General features: G+C 50.7%; 1 protein-coding gene across 1 annotated transcript in view; it reads right to left on the bottom strand.

The window, feature by feature from the left end:
• Nucleotides 1-20,377, bottom strand: part of GLTP (glycolipid transfer protein) — a 318,369-nt gene that overhangs the window by 30,658 nt on the left and 267,334 nt on the right. Inside the window, exon 4 of the mRNA XM_086943122.1 lies at nucleotides 3,463-3,613. Coding sequence (XP_086799248.1) covers nucleotides 3,463-3,613 — 151 coding nt within the window. The remainder of the gene's footprint in view (nucleotides 1-3,462; nucleotides 3,614-20,377) is intronic.

Genomic DNA, 20,377 nt, shown 5'->3' on the forward strand with positions numbered 1-20,377 from the left:
TTGTATTTTTTATTTGTTTAACAAAATGTCATTGATGCACTCTGTGTATTTAGGCCCATTTGACAAACACTAATGACACAATTGTCTTAACTGTGCTATGTCTACATGCTGCAATTGCTCAATAACATGCCATCTATGCACATCATGTTGATTGAATCTTCCGTCATGAAACACGCAAATAACAGTACATTGATCTATTTGTATTTCACTAGCTCACTGTATTCACCCATTGTTGAATCAATATGCGCTAATTTTTCTCCTTTCTCCCCCTTTTTCCTGTTCCTTTATGTCTTTTTCCTTCTGAACTTTCTAACCCCTATCCCCCATCTTGGCGCCTTCCTCATCATTTTCTAATATTTACCCATCTCTATTTTCTTTGCATTCCTCTACTTTGCCCTTTTCTGCTCCCCACGACTTTTTCTATTTTCTATTCCCCTTTACCATTCCCCAATGTCTTTTCCCTTGGCCCTCTGTCCGTTTGCCAAACGTCATCACACTCTTTTCCGTTTCACAATATCATCAACCTTGAAAAAACCTACGGCCTATAGGCCACCAGGGCGAAACACGTGTCGGCTGTTGTTTATCCATAGATGTAACATGAAAGAAAAAAAGTTAAAAGTACGCACATAAAACTTTCAAAGAACGTCTGTATTTCATTTTCAGATCACTTCTGACAAAACGTGATGGCACAGTCCTCCACTTTTCAATCCTCTCGGTGAGCTGCGCGGCCACTGAGAACATCAAAGCGGCCCCGAAAGTGATCACCATTTGCCACCCTATCCCTTATCCCACTTCCTGCTTGTTTCATTCAAACGCGGCAGCTGATTTCATTCACGTGGAATACTCCCACCATGACCCATGTTTTTTTACAATATTTCATTTGAACTCCAGAAGACACCTTAAACTCCCAATGGGGAAATCCTCTTACACGACTTATAGATTGGGAAGTTCATGCTGAGCAGCATGGCAAATGAGTATAGTTTTTTTGTTAACATCTGACCTTTGATACGTTTTATCAGAAAATTCGAAGCTTGCCAGGTCATTATAAAGAATTGTGTAACCATGCGAAAATATTTATACTACCGCTATTCGACTTTCGCATTGACCAGTTAGAGACGGTGCAGTACACAGCTGTACTTCAGAGACATATTTCTGGTATTAGTTTTACTTTTTAGTACACATTCCTCCCAAAAACGCCTTCGCAAATTGCTTGAATTTGGCTACTCTCCCTCTCCTTTTTTATCAAACAAGAATGTAAGTTATACTTCAAAGTTAGCCGCACTGCTTGGGTTCAAGCGATTTTCAGTACTGATTTTGTTCAGAGCTTTAAATGTAGTAGATCAGTATACCCCTTATATATTGAACAACTCGCCAACTTGCACCGCTCAATTAAACATGTTAATCCCCCCCCCTCCACATAATCTGAGGGACTGAGGCTCCTCCCAGGAAGGTTCTAGAGGGAGGTCATAGCTGATTGGCTGACTCTAAGAGTTTGGTCCTTTTTACATAAGGACAAGGATAGGCTACTAAGGTGAGGTCCTTAGGCCTATTTTCTCTATGTATGTCTATAGGACATTACTTTTCTATGTACCGGAGGCTCCCATCTCGACGACGGGGAATGATTCCGGCATGTGAATCTATGAAAGACACCCCTAATACTGGATAATGATTTTGTTCAGAGCTTTAAATGTAGTAGATCAGTATACCCCTTATATATTGAACAACTCGCCAACTTGCACCGCTCAATTAAACATGTTAATCCCCCCCTCCACGATAATATATATATTTATTTTTTGGAACGCTGCACGCTTTTAGAATAGCGGCTGCGTAGCTTTATTTTGACTGGCGTAAGCAAGGGGGTGCTACCGGTCCCTCGCCACAGCTTCAGGAGGAGTCCAAAAAACACACACTAGGAACTCGCTCTCCTTCAGGGCATCCGAGGCTGCCTCACAGCCCCCTCCGTGCCAATCCCACAACAACCATGCAGTGCAAGGCACAGGATAGAGCCTGCATGCCTGCACTATTCAGCTGTTGTTGGAGACGCGTGGGGACAATGGAGCGGTTTGCAAAGGGACGCTAAGCACACAGTGACTTGGTTTTCTTCATTAATTTATACATTTCACTTATCGTCTGCCGTTAAATATCATCTCGTTTGCATAGTGTCCAATTTTACTGAGTGAGGTGGTAATCTAGACCTTCCAGTGTATTACAGTTTACGGTTAATAGATTCTCTCGAATGGTTTACTTTTTAAAAAGAAATAATAGTGGGGTTGAAAGAGTTAGCAGCATGTCCTTTCGGTGAGCCGTGCAATTAGTGCATTGATGGGTTATTTTCTATGACGTTTTATCCTTTTCACTGCAGCTGAATTGGAAGACACTAACGAAGGAGACATTACTAGCATAACTTGCATGTTCGGCCTCACACTATCCATCGCCCTCCCTCCCTCTATCCATCGCCCTCCTTCCCTCTATCCAACGCCCTCCTTCCCTCTATCCATCGCCCTCCTTCCCTCTATCCATCGCCCTCCTTCCCTCTATCCATCGCCCTCCTTCCCTCTATCCATCGCCCTCCCTCCCTCTATCGCCCTCCCTCCCTCTATCTATTGCACTCACTCCATCTATCGCATCACTACAGCATCACTCAGCACCACCACAGCATCACTCAGCGCCACTACAGCATCACTCAGCGCCACTACACCATCACTCAGCACCACCACAGCATCACTATGCGCTAACACAGCATCACTGAACGCCACAGCATCACTCAGCGCCACCACAGCATCAATCTGTGCAACTATTCAGCAACAACTGGTTCAAATATGTTCTCTCAATGTTTCAAGCTTTATTACAAATGTCACAAAAAGATGTTAATATTTCACTTCTGTTCTTGGATTTTCGTCACAATAAAATACACGGAACATAATCTTCACAAAAGTTATTAACAAAAGTTTAAGCTATTGCCATTATAAATTACAATAACTTTTATTTAAGTATTAATTATTTAAAAAAATTAAAGCCATTGTTATTTGTAATATCAATACATCTAAGTCACGTAAATACAACACATATTGCATTACAAATGCTATTGGTGTCACATTTGCGAAAGTTAAAACTATTGGCATTGTAAATGACAAAGCTATTAATTTCGCTATTTTCAAAACCAACACAAATAAAAAAAATTGTCATTTACAATACCAATAGCTCAAACTTTCCTAGTGCGAGACCTATTGCATTGCAAATTCTTATTATTACTATTGTTAAGTGCTCCATGGCTTCTCAGCTAACCCACACACTAAAAGTAAGTTACAATGTGATAAACATGATAGGAGGAATCATAACTATGCAAAAGTAATTATTACGTTGCCACAATGAACTGGGGCATATCAATGGAAATCAAAGTACATGGCAGTCCACTTTAGTAAATGATGCATAAATAGGAAAATCTACAATCGGACTACTTACTTTAAAGAGTGCCTGCACCACCCATCCATGGTATTTCTTCAAGGCTATTTCATAGGCTTTTGTTGCATTGACTCGAATTAGGTTTGGGTGGTTTTCATCCCTTTCTCCCTCTGCGATGCTCTGGAGCAGCACTTGGATAAATTTCAAACCTCTGTTCTCAAAGACCGAAAAAAAGAGATTATGAACTATGAAATGCACATAGCTATGTTCAGATATTTCTACCTACAAGTATTGTAAGGACTAAACTACAACAAACGATGCTCAAAATGCCGAACATCTAACATTAACCGCATATAAAAGCATGGTAACACCACAAAGCGTCCCCCGTATTACAACAAATGCCTCAAGCAGCCATCTACAGCATTTATTTATTTTATTTATTAATTAAGTTTATATAGCGCGACAGCTACCCGTAAGGGTTTCCCGGCGCTGAAAGAAAATTGAAGCAAAATACACTCCAAGGGGAAAAATTATTGGACAAAAAGCCAGGATATTACGGCTTCACGGAAGAGAATATGACAGTTCTCCACCCGCAAGTCCAAGGGAAGAGAATTCCAGAGTTTGGGTCCTAAGGTAGCGAAAGAGCGACCGCCCATTCTCGAGAGTCTGAACTTAGGAATACAAAAAAGGTGTTGGGCCTCATTAAGAGTGCCCCGGACATATACAGGCAAAGTCCACACCACGGAAGTAATGTGGATTTGCAAGAGTGGAGAGAGAAATGGTGAAGATGTAAAATATTAAGACTATTGGACAGTAAACAAGGACGCCTTTTTGGACTTACTAGGGAAGACCGGTTTATCGGTGATGGAAACTAGGTCTGTTCATCTGCCATCGTTAAAATAAATTGTTATGGTTACTTGGTCCAGTGGAATAAACAGACTACACATAGTGTGGGACTTAAGTTTGTAGAGATTGATTTATAGAGGTACACTTACACAACAAGGTAAAACCAGACATTCTAGCTTCACTGGGACTTTGAGGCTGTTAGCTGAAACAATAACACCTAACAGTAAGATGGCGGCCCTTTGAAGATCTACTCTAGGTTTTGCAATGCAGGCGTACCGATGATGCAAACGCAGACACATTGGCTTTGCCAATGCATTTTGATGAGGCTGTTCCACCTTGGCAAAAAGAAAAACAATGCTTGTTTGGCAATGCTAAATAAAATAGGCAAAAAAAAAAGTGTACTCTTTACACACATAGGCATCACATTATGTAACTTATGCTTCATCATGCTACAGTATCCCTGTGTGATTACTTTTATGATCTTATATGGCATTATGGTTGTTTTTTTAATGGATTAATTTACTGTTCCCATTGATGCACATCTTGAAGTAGTAAATTAAGAAAATTAATTTAAAAATTGGAGAAAAAGTGCATTTTAACTGAAGCAGCCAGGGTTCTCCCAAAAAGGAGCAATGGTAGATAGAGGAGAAATGTAAACACTGCTGAGTAGCAACAGCAGGTGGGACTGCAATACAGGAGCAGGGTGTGTAGGAGAGAAGAAAAAAACGAGCATTGGCAAAGCCAATAGGTCTTGAGTATGGGGACCAGAGCGAAAATTATGTACATTGTCCCATGTTTCCGCATAGTCAAACCAATTTTCGGAGTACAAATAGGACCCAACTGCAGCTGATAGTGAACCAGCTCAGACCCTGTGCTTGTGCAGAGAGCTACGAGTGAGGGAAGTCTACTTCCTCTGCAGAGCTGGACATCATGCACTGGCAAAGTAAATACACTCCCATTTGCCACCTATAGCTTCTCCCAATGCCTTTAGTTCATTCTGTAAGGAGTAACGAATAATTAAAAGAAAGGCATAATTTGCGCGCATGCATTTATTTGTATGCAGTGGGTGGCCTTTTTCTATTCATGATCCGAAATGGAGTGGTAAATAGTGCAAATGCATTTTGGTTTAGCAGTAAGTAAAACAATAAATAGGATTACATGGGTGAGAGCAACTGAGGAGTGAGTGAAAAGGAGGTGAAAATGTAGGAAATGAGACAGCAAAGATAGAGAGCAGAGGAGAAGAAAAGCGAGAAAGAGCACAGACACAAGGAATATGCGCTATGATTTTGTTATATGCAATAAAAATGGAAAAAATAGCATCAATCCCCATGTTGATTGCATGTGCAAGCAGAGAGCGTTAAAGTAAACTTCAACTTGGTGAAAGATTAGTGCCTACACGGCTCCGCAGATACTAAGCGCTATGACAATATGTATCATGCAAATGAAACAAACAATCAATGGTGTGCATGAGGGGCAGCAAACAGTAATGAATGGAGGTAACTGCATGCAACAACGATGAGAAAGCAAATACGGAAAGCCCTGACATATTCCAGCTTAAAGCACCAAACACAGTAAAATTGCATGGGCGACCAGGTTAGAGTCTCAGCGTCAGCTCAAAATCCAGTGATTCTGAGTAAATCACCTAATCACTTGGATCCAACTTATCGACTGGAACTGGAGAGCCTTGGATTCTCTAAAGTCCAGGCCATGCTTTATGGGGCCCCAATTCCTCATGCTATACCAATAGGTACCCGTGTAGTTTTAATGGCATGGCGCTCCGTGCTGCGACACATTCACTCATTGCCAAACTCACAACAAACAACGCTGTTGCACGGCACTTGGCTGCGGGAGGCTGCAACACTAACAGGCTTCCAGAAATTGGATTTGATGGGTATAACTTACCTGGGAGACATATGGAAGCGAGAGCACCTGTCCTCCTTTCGGAACCTACAAAAGGCATACTCCTTACACTCCTCCCAATTCTTACGATACCTTCAGCTGCAACACGCCCTAGCCCTCCACATCCCTGACCACACAGCAAACCCCGAATTTAGTCCACTGGAGGCCAATCTTCTCATGTAGAACTTGGGAAAGGGGGGGGGGGGGGGGGATATCCCAAATTTATCGATCCCTAATACCCCATCCACGCTAGAACCTCTTAAAGCATTTTTCCAATCGTCCACCTGAGGACCTATCCAGCGTTCCTAGCAGGCTCTGATTGCCCCTAGGACACACTATGTCAGCCAGGCTCCCCCTCATTCAAATCTACTATCTTCACTGCGCAGAACTTAGCCCGGTGCGGCTCCACAAAGTGGATTTCCTCCAAACCCCCCATGTCTGCGCTGTAAGGCTGAGCCAGACGACTTTGACCACATGGTCTGCTCCTGCGCCATCCTTTCTAAATACTGGGCGCCAATTGTATCTGAATTGAGTGTCATACTGGGGTGGGGGGTCCCTCTCAATCCCCTGCCTCCTGGGGGGTGATGGAGGGGCTGGATGGGTCCTGTGCTGACACATTATTTCCAGGAACAGCCATAGCCTAAAGAGATATTGCAGCAGCCTAGAAATATTCAACATCCCCCTCTATGGTAAAATGGGCAGCGGTGTAGACTGGTGCGCTATCCAAGAAAAAGCAATATACGAAGCAAGAGGGTGCCCGGCTAAACACAACGTATATGGAGGCAGTAGATAGGACCGCTCGATTGAATATCCGCAACATGGGTGGGCCCATACTCCAAACAACCAAATGGGGGAAACCACTTGTAAATGTATTGAAATGTCCGATATGTCAAAGTGGTGCAATGTTGATTTTGTTGTTTAAAATGCCAATAAAATTGGTTATCAAAAAAATTCACCCAATCACTCTGTGGTTAAACACAAAAAAGTATACAAATGAATTGAATTTTGTATAATGTGTGTCTGTGCCTTAATAAATATTAATACAATAAAGAAACCAAAAGAAATGCTGAACTGAAACAAAATACAAAACAGGAAAAAAATGCTGTTACGATTTATAAAACACTGCGATCGGAAATGACAAGCAGATCTTAAAAAAAACAACAACAAAAAAAAACACTAGGATGAAACTCAAAACTATACTTATTGGAAACAAAATACCGAACAGTACAAAAATGTCAAATGCTAAATATGTATGTTTATTAGCACTACAGCAATTGTTGCTGAGCTCCTATTGGGTGAACGGGTAAATGAAGAAAAGTCGTCATTCCGAAAACAAAGACAGAGACAAAAGCTAAAATCGTGCGTTTACACAAATCTACATGCACCAATGGCAATACTACATATAAGGCCATGCTCCACAGGAGGGGTCGACATACAAAAAGGAGGGACATATAACCAACAATGACCACAGAAGCAAGCCTTTGCGAACGACACGCAAAGCAACAAAGAGATGGGTAGGCTGTAAGCCCACAGAGGGGAAACATCCTTAACAACGAAGATTGCACAACGACTTACCTGAACAACAAAGCCGGAACCACGACTTACAAAAACCACACATTTCATTAAGCACGACTTCCCTAAACCACGAGTCTCTCCACTACTCTGCACCTGTAAAAAATCACTCCAAAGAATTATGGGATAAAAGGGGGTGTGGGGGGTCTCCCCCCACAAAAAAATGATAAATAAAAAAAAGAGATAACGGTATGCGTTGTAAAAGAATAATAAGATAATACATTCAGATCCGTATTTTTAAAAAGAAAGGTTCGCGCAAGAAGTATTATAATTACAATAGTGCCATCTAATGGTCAAAAACGAGATATAACATTTCGTTGTTAAGAATGTCGTGCTAAAAAAAGGTAGTGGTTAAGATAAATCGTGGTTAGGCAATCGTAGTTAAGGTAGTCGTGGTTCCGGTAGTAGTTGTTTAAACATACAACCCCCACAGAGTGGAAACAGCATGTCTCGAAGACAAAGCGTATGAGCTGCCTAGGCTCGACCTAAAAATACTACTGCTGAGAGGGTCGTGGAGACATAGGATGGGGAGAGCTTATTGATGGCAGCGAATAATAACTTTAAACAAGCCAGCCCTGATGGATTATGGAAGCAAAATACAATCTGAGGGGTAAGAAGGGGTACAACATCTGGAGGGATTTGAGACAGAAAGCATCACATGGTCGAGAGCACCAGAACACACAAACTCCCTATTGAGTGCGTTGGAACCGGCCTCGTGGCGTGGTCCCGCTTCCCCCGCCTGGCGGGCCCTGGCCAACATCGCCCCTGTCCTCCGTGCTAAAGAGACCCTCTCCACACCTACATGAGGGCCGCCACCATGGGCGACCCCCGCTCTCCCCCCATCAGGACATGGCGACTCCGACTCGCCCACACTATGTGCTCGATACCTATCCTGGGCCACCCTCACAGGCCTCTACTCCATCTTGGGCCTCCCTCATCCAGGCCTCGTGGCCTCGGCCCGACCTCGGCCGCGCCCCCAACGCAGCCCCGACATCAAGGCACCAAGATCTACCCAGGTGGTAAATCGGCCACTTGGCGCCTCACGAAAGACGAGAGTTTCGATGGGCCTTCAGCCGCCCCCGGGTTTCGATCGCCCTCCTGCCTCCCTGGGTGCTGGCTCCACCCCCCTGCTGAGTGTATGGTCGCTCTCGTCCCGGGCCCCTCTGGCCCCCAGGTGCGAGGGTCCGGACATCAAAGGACTTCAGACCTATATCTGGGGCACCCTGGAATGGGTCGGCAGTTGTATTCTGGGGTCGAGAGACACCGAGAGGAACTCATCCGCGTGGAACCCGTAACCACCTTTGGAGCCCTGCTGGCGTTGCCGCGGCTCATCTTCGCCGAAACTATCCTTGGAGCCCTGCTGGCGCTGCCGATCTTCGTGAAACTATCTCTGGAGCCCTGCTGGCGCTGCCGCGGCCCATCTTCGTGAAACCATCTCTGGAGCCCTGCTGGCGCTGCCGCGGCCCATCAACGTGAAACCATCTCTGGAGCCCTGCTGGCGCTGCCGCGCCCCATCTTAGTCGAATCCATCTCTGGAGCCCTGCTGGCGCTGCCGCGGCCCATCTTCGTGAAACCATCTCTGGAGCCCTGCTGGCGCTGCCGCGGCCCATCTTCATGAAACTATCTCTGGAGCCCTGCTGGCGCGGCCGCGGCCCAACCCCGAGGAACCCCCCAGCTCGAGGATTGAGAGCTGAGCGTAGGGTATCCCTGTACCAGGCTGGTACCAAGACTGTCCCGCTACCCCCTTCCCTCCGTTACTAAAACCTGAAAGGATCCCTAGATCCAGTTACAACTGTATCGCTACGATAACCTGCCATAAAGTACTGATAAAAACGTTAAGAACCTATCTTTGTGTGGTGTCCATCTGTAGGGGGGTGATTGCTCATCTGTACGATCCTAGGAGAGGAACCTCGCCAGGAGGCCTCTCAACTTCGCTCGGCCAACTCTAAGATACCCTTTCCAACATTGGTGGCAGGCGGTGCGATCCGAGCCGACGCAGATTGTACAGAGAGTAACTCGCCCCACTACGAACAGAAACACACGACGACCATGACTACCAAGGAAACCGGACCGACCTCAGAGTTCCAAATGGAACGATTAGAAGACTATAGCCACAAAGAATTGAAGCAATTCTGCAAAGACTTGGGTATCACTACCACAGGACTAAGCACCAAAGACGATCTCAAGCAGGCCCTGCAGACCTGGGTAGAGACAGGAGCAACGCCACCCCAGAACGAAGGCATCACAATCCACAAATCTACACCCAGAGAACATCGCAACTCCAGCGGAGGAGAGAAGCACGGGCCTCTCCCACGAGGATGCCCGAGAACGAGAAAGGAGCCGGCTCCACGAGTTAGAACTGGCTAGACTCCGCTTAGATGGAGAACTACAACTGGCCGAAAAAAAGATAGCCCTTGAGCAACTACGGCTACAGGGAGACCTGGAAGAGAAAAGAAGGCAGAGGGATTTAGAGGAGAAGAAGCTCGCGTACGAGCGCAGTTTAAAAGAACTGGAGATTAAGGCAAAAAACGGGGACACCGGCGTCTCCGGGAGCCGGAGCCCCCCTCCTTCTACAGACACCAAAGTCCACATCCCCAAGGATGTCGTCCGAGAGTACTATAAAAACGACGACATCCAGCAATGGTTTAAGGCCTACGAGGTAGCCATGACCTCACACCAAGTACCACAAAAAGACTGGGGTGCCGGGTTATGGGGGAGGTTCGTCAATGAGGGGAGAGACGCCCTGCTACAGCTCCCCGACGCCGAGATGACCTCGTGCGAACACATGAAAGCCGCCCTCCTCACTCGCTATGGGCTCACCCCCGCGATGTACTGGCAGCGATTCCGAGACTGCAAAAGGATCCCCGGTACCACCTGGGTGGAATATGTAAACTTCTATAGTAGAGCCTTAGAGGGGTGGATTAAAGGCAGCCAAGTCACCACCTACGAGCAGCTGTTCGACCTCATTGTATGGGAACACCTCTCCAACAACTGTTTCGTCGAACTCAGGCAGCAACTCCTCGACAGCAAGCTGACCGAGCCACGTAAACTCGCCATCGAAGCCGATCGATGGGAAAGCACCCGAGTCCCCCGGAACTGGATGGGAGACCAAGGCCGAGCTCACCAGCGATCCCACCATCAGCGAGGAGGAGGAGGAGGCCAGGGCCAGGGCCGGGACACCGCCACAGTGCCCCCGATCCACACTTCCCCTCCCCTGGCCGGAAGGGGAGCTCCCCCAGCACGACCGGGGCCCCGCTCGAACCTTATCTGCCACAAATGCCAGCGACCCGGTCACTACGCCAATGACCCCAACTGTCCCAGAAACCAGCTAGCCAACCCCACAGGTCCACAAAACCGCCAGATCGCCGCCGCCTCCCTGGGGGAGGAGCAGGGCGAAGAAGAAGACTATGACCAAAACCAGACCGAGTGGGAGCCCGCAGCCATGTCCCTGGTATGTCTGGGCGAACGAGACATGGTCCGGCATGCTGAAAGTGACTGTCCGAGACGATGCCCCCATAGACTGCCTCCTCGGGAACGACCTCGAGAACTCCCCCTGGGCGGACGTCGAGCGGAGAGAGCATCTGGGGATGCTAGGCCTCCCTGAGTGGATCTGTGCGACAACCTGATCCATGGCCGCCCGAGCCATCACCTCCATCGAAGAACCAGAATGGCCCGAGTCTCCACCGCCCGTTGTCTCCGAAGACACCGACCCTGAACCCGGTCCACCGGGGCCCCACTGTGAAGAAGTTGCCCCGCTCAGCGACCTCCCGGAACTGGCCCAGTGGCACCAAGAAGGTGGCCCCACTCGAGAACAGTTCCGTCAAGAGCAAAAAACATGTCCCTCCCTCGAGGGGATCCGACAGCAAGCCGCAGCCCAGAGCACAGGGGATACCTCGGGGGCCCATTGGGACAAGGAGCTCCTCTACAGTGAGCAGAAGATTGCCGAGCTAGGGGCCAGCCGGATACTGGTGGTGCCCCTCCGATTCAGAGACTTCCTCCTGAACCTGGCACACAATGTGCCCCTCGCCGGGTACCTGGGGCAGGACAAGACATACAGCCGCCTGGTGACCCACTTCTACTGGCCCAAGATTAGGAATGATGTGATCAATCACTGCCGGACTTGCCCCACCTGCCAAGCCAGCGGGAAGAGCGTCGGGAAACTAAAAGTCCCCCTGCAGCCTTTCCCGGTCGTAAACACTCCCTTCGAGCGGGTGGGGATCAACATAGTGGGGCCCCTGGAGCCCCGGACATCCCAAGGTCACCGTTTCATCCTCGTCCTGGTGGACCATGCCACCCGCTATCCCGAAGCGATCCCTCTGCGGACTGTGACGGCTCCCGTGGTGGGCCGGGCTCTGATGGGGGATCTTCTCCCGGCTGGGCTTCCCCCGAGAAGTCGTCAGTGATCGGGTTAACGAATTTCATTTCCCGCTACATGAAGTCCCTGTGGCAGCAATGTGGGGTCACGTACAAATTCACGACCCCCTATCACCCCCAAGGGAACGGACTGGTGGAACGCTTCAATCGCACCCTCAAGGGGATGATCATGGGCCTGGAAGAGCCCTTACGACGCCAATGGGACGTGTTGCTGCCCTGCCTCCTCTTCGCCTATCAGGAGGTCCCCCAGAAGTCCCTGGGGTTCAGCCCCTTCGAACTATTGTACGAGCACCCGGTCCGGGGTCCCCTAAGCCTGGTCAAAGAAGGTTTGGAGGTGACCGCCCAAGAGGCTCCCCCCATTGTATACCGGTACCTCCTGACCCTCCGGAACCAGACTCGGCGACATGAAACGTTGGTATGATCAAAACGCCTCTTCCATTGAGTTCGAGCCGGGACAACAGGTTTGGGTCATGTCCCCGGTCGAACCATGTGCCCTCCAGGACAAGTGGACCGGGCCCTTCAAGGTGGTGGAACGCAAGGGCCCCGTCACCTACCTAGTGGACATGGAGTCCCCTAGGAACCCCCTCCGGGTCCTCCACACCAACAGACTCAAACCCCACTTTGTCCGATCAGAACTTAGCCTCCTGATGGCTACGGATAGTGGGACCGAAGACGACTCCGAACCTCTCCCGGACCTCCTAAGCACCTCCGAGAAAGACAGCTCCGTGGAGGGGGTACACCTCTCCTCCACCCTAACCCCCGAGCAACGGTGAGACTGCCAAGAGCTGTTGGGACAATTTGCGGACCTGTTCTCTCTCACCCCCGGAGTCACCCCGTGGTGCGTCCACGACGTCGACACTGGGGACAGCCCGCCTGTGCGGCACCGGGCCTACCGAGTCCTCGAACGAGTTCGGACTTGCATACAGGCCGAAGTAACAAAGATGCTGGCTCTGGGGGTGATCGAACCCTCTGACAGCCCGTGGGCCAGCCCTGTCGTCCTGGTCCCCAAGGCCGCCGCCCCAGGCGCGGCTCCCGAACTCAGGTTTTGTGTGGATGTGAAGGGCCAGCCCTTACCTCTGGGGCACAGAAATACCGTAGGGATGCCCACCCGGGCGGCATCACTAACCCACAGCCAAAACAGGCTACACCTCTGTCTCCCTGCAGGCGCCGACAGCACCACCGGAGCACAGCGGACCGGAAGAGTCATGGATTGAACCCGGAAGTACAACGGCAACTAAAGGACCGGAAGTGACCCCGCCTGACCCCGGAAGCCTTTCCTCAGGGACCCGATCGGGTGATAGAAAAGCCGGCGACTCCGAGGAGGAGAGGTTCCCAGCGGTGGACTCGTGGCAGGAGTTAGCGGCAGGCGAAGGACCGACAGCGGAGATTGTAGCAGAGAGGACGAGGCGAGAGACGGACGAAGAGGAAGACGTTTGGTGCGAGGATTGGTGGCGTCCTCAGGAGGTGGCTGGAAAGCGGCCGTAACTCGGATGAGAGTTACGGCGGGGCACGTGAGTAGACTGTTACCATTCTCCGTGTTTCCCCCTCCCCGTGTAGTTAGTATAAATAGTGTAAATCTTGTACAGAAGTCACGCGCACCCCACTGTATATTAGAATCACCTAAACACTGTATAGTACCTTCCACACACCCCCCCCCCCTCAACTTGCACCCTCTACCTACGCCCGGTCTTTTCTTTCCCTTCTTCCCCTGCCCTACCACCCTCCCTCACCATCTGTTTCCTCCCTCACTCCCCGGTGCCGGTGTCAGTCGACCGAGTTCCGTGACCATTGGAACTAACCGCCCTGTGTCTCTTTCCTTTATCTCCGAGGGACACACCAACGCCCCAACGAGGAAGGAGAACACCAGTCCCGAAGTGGAAGACCTGCCTATGTTCTCACCATCGGACCCTCTTCGCTAGGCACCCAACCCGACGAGGACTGCACCTAACAACCGTGCCCAAGGGCTTGACTTTTCTGTATTTAATAAAACTCTTGCTGATCATAGCACATTACATCCGGCCTCCACGCCTGTTATTCCGGCCCGCACACCCCCACACTCCACAAGTGGTGTCAGAAGTGGGATCGCCAGGAAGCATGGAGGCCGCGGTTAAACAGCTGGCGGAAGGCCAGGAACTCCTCGGTAAGCTGATGGAGCGGTTCCTCAAAACCGCAGAAGATGACCGGGGACCATTGCACGACGTCCTAAAAGGGCAGGGCACGGCCCAGGACCATGCCTTGGAGAAGTTAACGACTGTCCTGGGACAACAAAAGCCCATGACTTCTTCCCTCAGTAGTCTTGCAAAAATATGTGGCTGGCGAAGATCCCGACTTTTTCTTCACAAATTTCGAACGCCTGGCTCAGGCCGCTGCCTGGCCAGCTGACCGTTGGGGTCATTATCTCGGCCCCCTATTGACAGGAGAACTGCAAGCAGCATATCAGCAAGCAAACATACAGGGACAAACCCCCTATGCTGATATCAAAAAGTGCATATTGGAACGTCTGGGGATAGACGATGAAACGTACAGGGTTCGGCTCCGTCAGGCTAAGGAGGGGCCCCAAGAAAATCCCCGGGCTTTGTCATTTCGCATACAAGACTTGGCCGACCGATGGCTAAAACCTGAGACATCCAGCAAGGCAGAAATAATGGCCAAGATATACCTTGAACAGTACCTAGCATCCTTACATCCCGCCACACAGAAGTGGGTGCGCCAACATGCCCGGTTGACTCTCGACAGTGCTGTCGAAATCGCCAGTGCCTACAATCGAGCCCAGGAATCCCAGCAAGTGAAGGACGATCATCCAACCCACATTCCCCGTGGCAACCATCTCCGCCCATCAAGACCACCTCCGGTGGTCCGGAAACCGGAGCCAACCCCATTGATGCCCTATCCGGTCATGCCAAGACCACCTCATCCAGGACCACAATGTTATCATTGTGGTGGATACGGACACATAGCCCGCATATGCCCCCAGAAGGAGGAACCCATGGAAATAGGGTTGACCAGGAACTATGTGTGCCTTACCACAGAAACAACTCCTCCACCCTTCCGTTGCCCAGTACAGATCGACGGACACAGAATGATGGCACTTGCAGATACAGGGTGCCGCCATAGTGTTCTGCGTCCCCAAGAACTACCTCACGCAGTGGGACCTGTGACAGGGTCGGTGGCCATCAAATGTGTCCACGGGGACACAAAATGTTACCCAACAGCACAAGTATGTGTGCAACACCCTACCGACAAAGGAAGCCTACTGACAGTCGGTTTGGTGCCCAACTTACCCGAACAGGCTATCCTAGGGAGCGACTATAGTGGTCTTCCCCATCTCCTACAGGAGACCACGGACTCCCTAAAGAAATGGTGGGCACAGGCCCCGTTCTCCCGTGATTCCCCTGCTTCAGTAAAGGTGCCCAAACCCTTGAAGACCAAAGCCCAAAGAAAAAAGGAGAAAAGGGAATTCGCCCTGGCCTGCCCCGCACAGGTGGACAGTCATCCGTGGGAAACTGACCGGGAGTTCCGCGCAACACAGCAAGAGGATCCAGTACTACAGGATGCCTGGGGTCGTGCACTCCTCAATGAGGATCCCTTACAAGTAGGTCCTTACTTCTTCACACGGAACGGACTCTTGTATCGAAAGGGAGGAACCCAGGCCAATACTCAATTGGTTATCCCGGGGCTGTTTCGAGATAAGGTGCTCTTTCTGGCTCACAGCCATCTGTTGGGAGGACATTTCAGTGATGAAGACTGGAGAGGCGATTTTGGAGAAGTTTTACTGGCCAGGAGTGTATGCTCAGATTAAACGCTACTGTCGGGAATGCCCGGTGTGCCAAAAAACCAGCCGGTACCGACCACCGAGAGCTCCCCTCCAGCCTCTCCCTTTGATTGACATCCCCTTCACTAGGGTTGGTATGGACATTATAGGCCCCCTGTTACCCTCCAAAAGCGGCTGTAGGTATGCCTTAGTGGTGGTGGACTACGCCACGCGATTCCCTGAAGCTGTGCCTCTCCGGCAACCAACCACCCAGAACATCGCCAGAGCTCTCATTTCCATTTTTTCTAGGGTTGGGAAACGAGAAATATTGACCGATCAAGGCACACCCTTTGTCTCCTCTCTTATGCGCCAAGTCTGTTCTAATCTGGGGATTAAACAAATAAGAACTTCCGCCTACCACCCCCAGACGGACGGCTTGGTGGAACGCTATAATGCCACGCTAAAGACCACCTTGAAAAAACTTATGGGTCTCGAGAGCAGAAGGTGGGAGGAGATGCTTCCTTTGGCCCTCTTTGCCATCCGCTGCAAAGCCCAAAGCAGCACGGGTTATTCGCCCTACGAACTGCTGTATGGCCGGGCACCCCGGACTCTTTTGGACATGGCTCGTGAGGCCTGGGAGGCCGAGCCAGATCGGACCCGTCCTCTCCCCGAATACGTCAACAATCTAAAAACACATTTAGGAGAAATCAGAGAGATAGTGAGACAGAACCTGCTGGCCGCCCAAACCTCTCAAAAGCAACAATACGACAAGGGAACCAAACCCCGGTCTGTTGTTCCCGGGGACCAAGTACTGTTGCTCCTTCCTTCCTCGGACCATAAGTTGCTAGGACAATGGCAGGGTCCATTCACTGTCACCAGACAAGTGACGCCGGTCACATATGAAGTCCAAACAGACGCCAACCGGGGGTCCACCCAAATATACCATATCAACCTCCTAAAGAAATGGGAGGGACCCCGTCCCGTCTTGTCTGGTGTTAGCCCCCTCCCGTTTGAGTGCTGCTTTGATGCAGATCTTTCGGAGTACAAGAAATAGGACTTGTGCCGGTCCTTGTCATCAGTACAAACAGTGTTTTCATCCTTACCGGGGCACACTACTGTAGTAGAACATGCCATCCATACGGAACCCGGGAAAATAGTCAGACAGCGACCATACCGCGTCCCGGAAGCCCGTAGGGCTGTCATAAAAGAGGAAACCAATCAAATGTTAAAAATGGGTATCATAAAACCCTCCTGCAGTAGCTGGAATTCGCCCATCGTCTTAGTTCCAAAACCCGATGGCTCAACCAGGTTTTGTATTGATTTCAGGGAGGTGAACAAAATCTCGGCCTTCGACTCATACCCCCTTCCACGGGTAGAGGAGATGGTCGAACGAATTGGCAGGGCTAAATATATAAGTACCCTTGACCTCTGCAAGGGATACTGGCAGATCCCCCTAAGAGCAGAGGACAAACACAAGACCGCCTTTTCCACCCCAGAGGGCCTGTTCCAGTTTAAAGTAATGCCCTTCGGGCTTCATGGAGCCCCAGCGACATTTCAAAGGGCCATGAATCTGGTCCTACAACCCCACTCCCACTACTCAGGCGCTTACCTAGACGACATAGTGATCTATAGTGACACCTGGGAACAACATCTGTCTCATGTGCGATCGGTTGTCTCTTCCCTGGGTGCTTACGGTTTCACCATTAACCCCTCCAAGACCACTCTAGCGGCCCAGAGCGTGAAGTATTTAGGGTACCTGCTGGGTGAGGGGCATATCCGTCCACAGGACAGCAAGGTGAGGACCATCCAAGCCATACCTTTTCCCCAAACCCGTAAAGACCTCCGTGCCTTCCTGGGTATGTTGGGATACTACAGGAGGTTTATACCCAATTTCTCCCATACTGCAGCCCCCCTGACAGATCTCCTGAAGAAAACAACGAAAACGGAAGAGATCCTCAAGCACCCAAACCCCTTGTTGTTGCATGCTTTTCACCTTCTCAAACAGTCCCTAACCTCTGAGCCAGTACTAATGAGCCCGGACTATACCCAGCCCTTCATCTTGCAAACCGACGCGTCTGACCTGGGTTTGGGGGCTGTGCTGTCCCAAAAAGACGCAGAGGGTGCTGAAAAACCTATCCTATACCTTAGTAGGAAATTATTTCCCGAGAGACCAACTATTCAGTGGTTGAAAAGGAGGCACTCGCCATTAAATGGGCGATCGAAAGCCTCCGGTATTACTTAGAGGGGCGGGAATTCATTCTGTACACTGATCACGCCCCTCTGGAGTGGATGGCACGTAACCGGGGTAACAATGATCGAGTACTCAGGTGGTTTCTCTCTCTTCAACCCTTCCGCTTTCGTACACTACATCGAAAAGGGCTAGAGCAGGGCAATGCAGACTACCTCTCCCGGTATCCACCTCCCCCAACCCCTACAAGAAACAATCCTAGGGAAAGGGGATGTGAAGGGCCAGCCCTTACCTCCGGGGCACAGAAATACCGTAGGGACGCCCACCCGGGCAGCATCACTAACCCACAGCCAAAACAGGCTACACCTCTCTCTGTCTCCCTGCAGGCGCCGACAGCACCACCGGAGCACAGCGGACCGGAAGCGTCATGGATTGAACCCGGAAGTACAACGGCAACTAAAGGACCGGAAGTGACCCCGCCTGACCCCGGAAGCCTTTCCTCAGGGACCCGATCGGGTGATAGAAAAGCCGGCGACTCCGAGGAGGAGAGGTTCCCAGCGGTGGACTCGTGGCAGGAGTTAGCGGCACGCGAAGGACCGACAGCGGAGATTGTAGCAGAGAGGACGAGGCGAGAGACGGACGAAGAGGAAGACGTTTGGTGCGAGGATTGGTGGCGTCCTCAGGAGGTGGCTGGAAAGCGGCCGTAACTCGGATGAGAGTTACGGCGGGGCACGTGAGTAGACTGTTACCATTCTCCGTGTTTCCCCCTCCCCGTGTAGTTAGTATAAATAGTGTAAATCTTGTACAGAAGTCACGCGCACCCCACTGTATATTAGAATCACCTAAACACTGTATAGTACCTTCCACACACCCCCCCCTCAACTTGCACCCTCTACCTACGCCCCGTCTTTTCTTTCCCTTCTTCCCCTGCCCTACCACCCTCCCTCACCATCTGTTTCCTCCCTCACTCCCCGGTGCCGGTGTCAGTCGACCGAGTTCCGTGACCATTGGAACTAACCGCCCTGTGTCTCTTTCCTTTTATCTCCGAGGGACACACCAATGCCCCAACGAGGAAGGAGAACACCAGTCCCGAAGTGGAAGACCTGCCTGTGTTCTCACCATCGGACCCTCTTCGCTAGGCACCCAACCCGACGAGGACTGCACCTAACAACCGTGCCCAAGGGCTTGACTTTTCTGTATTTAATAAAACTCTTGCTGATCATAGCACATTACATCCGGCCTCCACGCCTGTTATTCCGGCCCGCACACCCCCACACTCCACAGTGGACTACCGGGGGTTGAACGCCGTTACCCAGATGGACGCTCACCCCATTCCCCGGGCTGATGAGCTGATTGACCGCCTGGGGGCGGCCCGTTACCTGAGCACCTTCGACTTAACCTCCGGCTACTGGCAAATTGGACTCACCCCAGGCGCCCGAGAACGCTCCGCTTTCTCGACCCCCGATGGCCACTACCACTTCAGGGTGATGCCCTTCGGAATGAAGAACACCCCTGCAACGTTCCAGAGACTGGTGAATAAGGTGTTGGCGGCACTAGAAGCGTTCAGCGCCGCCTATCTGGAGGATATAGCAGTCTACAGCCTCCACTGGGCTGAACACCTTCAACACCTCCAGGAGGTCCTGGCAGCCCTCCGCCGGGCCGGATTGACCATAAAAGCAAGCAAATGCCAGCTCGGCCAAGGGTCCGTGACCTACCTAGGACACCAAGTGGGGAGCGGCCAGGTGGCCCCCCCTCCAACCCAAGATCGACGCCATCCTGGCCTGGGAGCCCCCGGTCACCGAGACAGCGGTCCAAGCCTTCCTGGGGCTCACTGGGTATTACCGGCGCTTCATAAAAGACTATGGAACTATTGTGGGCCCCCTCACTGAACTCATTTCAAAGAAGCACCCACAGAAGGTACACTGGACACCCGAGTGTCAGGCCGCCTTTGAGACCCTGAAGATAGGGATGTGTACCGCTACCGTGCTCCAAGCCCCCGACTACAGCCGGGAATTTGTGGTCCAAACAGATGCTTCCAAGCATGGTGTCGGGGCAGTCCTGTCCCAGGTCAACCCCGAGGGAATCGATCAACCGGTGGCCTTCATCAGCCGGCGCCTGCTGGCCCGAGAACAGCGTTGGAGTACCATCGAGCGAGAAGCCTTCGCCGTGGTGTGGGCCCTTAAGAAGCTCCGACCGTACCTCTTTGGCACCCATTTTCGGGTGCAAACCGACCACCGGCCCCTCCGGTGGCTGATGCAGAAGCGAGGGGAAAACCCAAAGCTACTACGTTGGTCCATCTCTCTGCAAGGGATGGACTTCACGGTGGAACATCACCCCGGCAGCGA

This window comes from Lissotriton vulgaris, chromosome 11 (assembly GCF_964263255.1).
Source record: "Lissotriton vulgaris chromosome 11, aLisVul1.2, whole genome shotgun sequence".
In the NCBI taxonomy this organism is placed as follows: Eukaryota; Metazoa; Chordata; class Amphibia; order Caudata; family Salamandridae; genus Lissotriton; species Lissotriton vulgaris.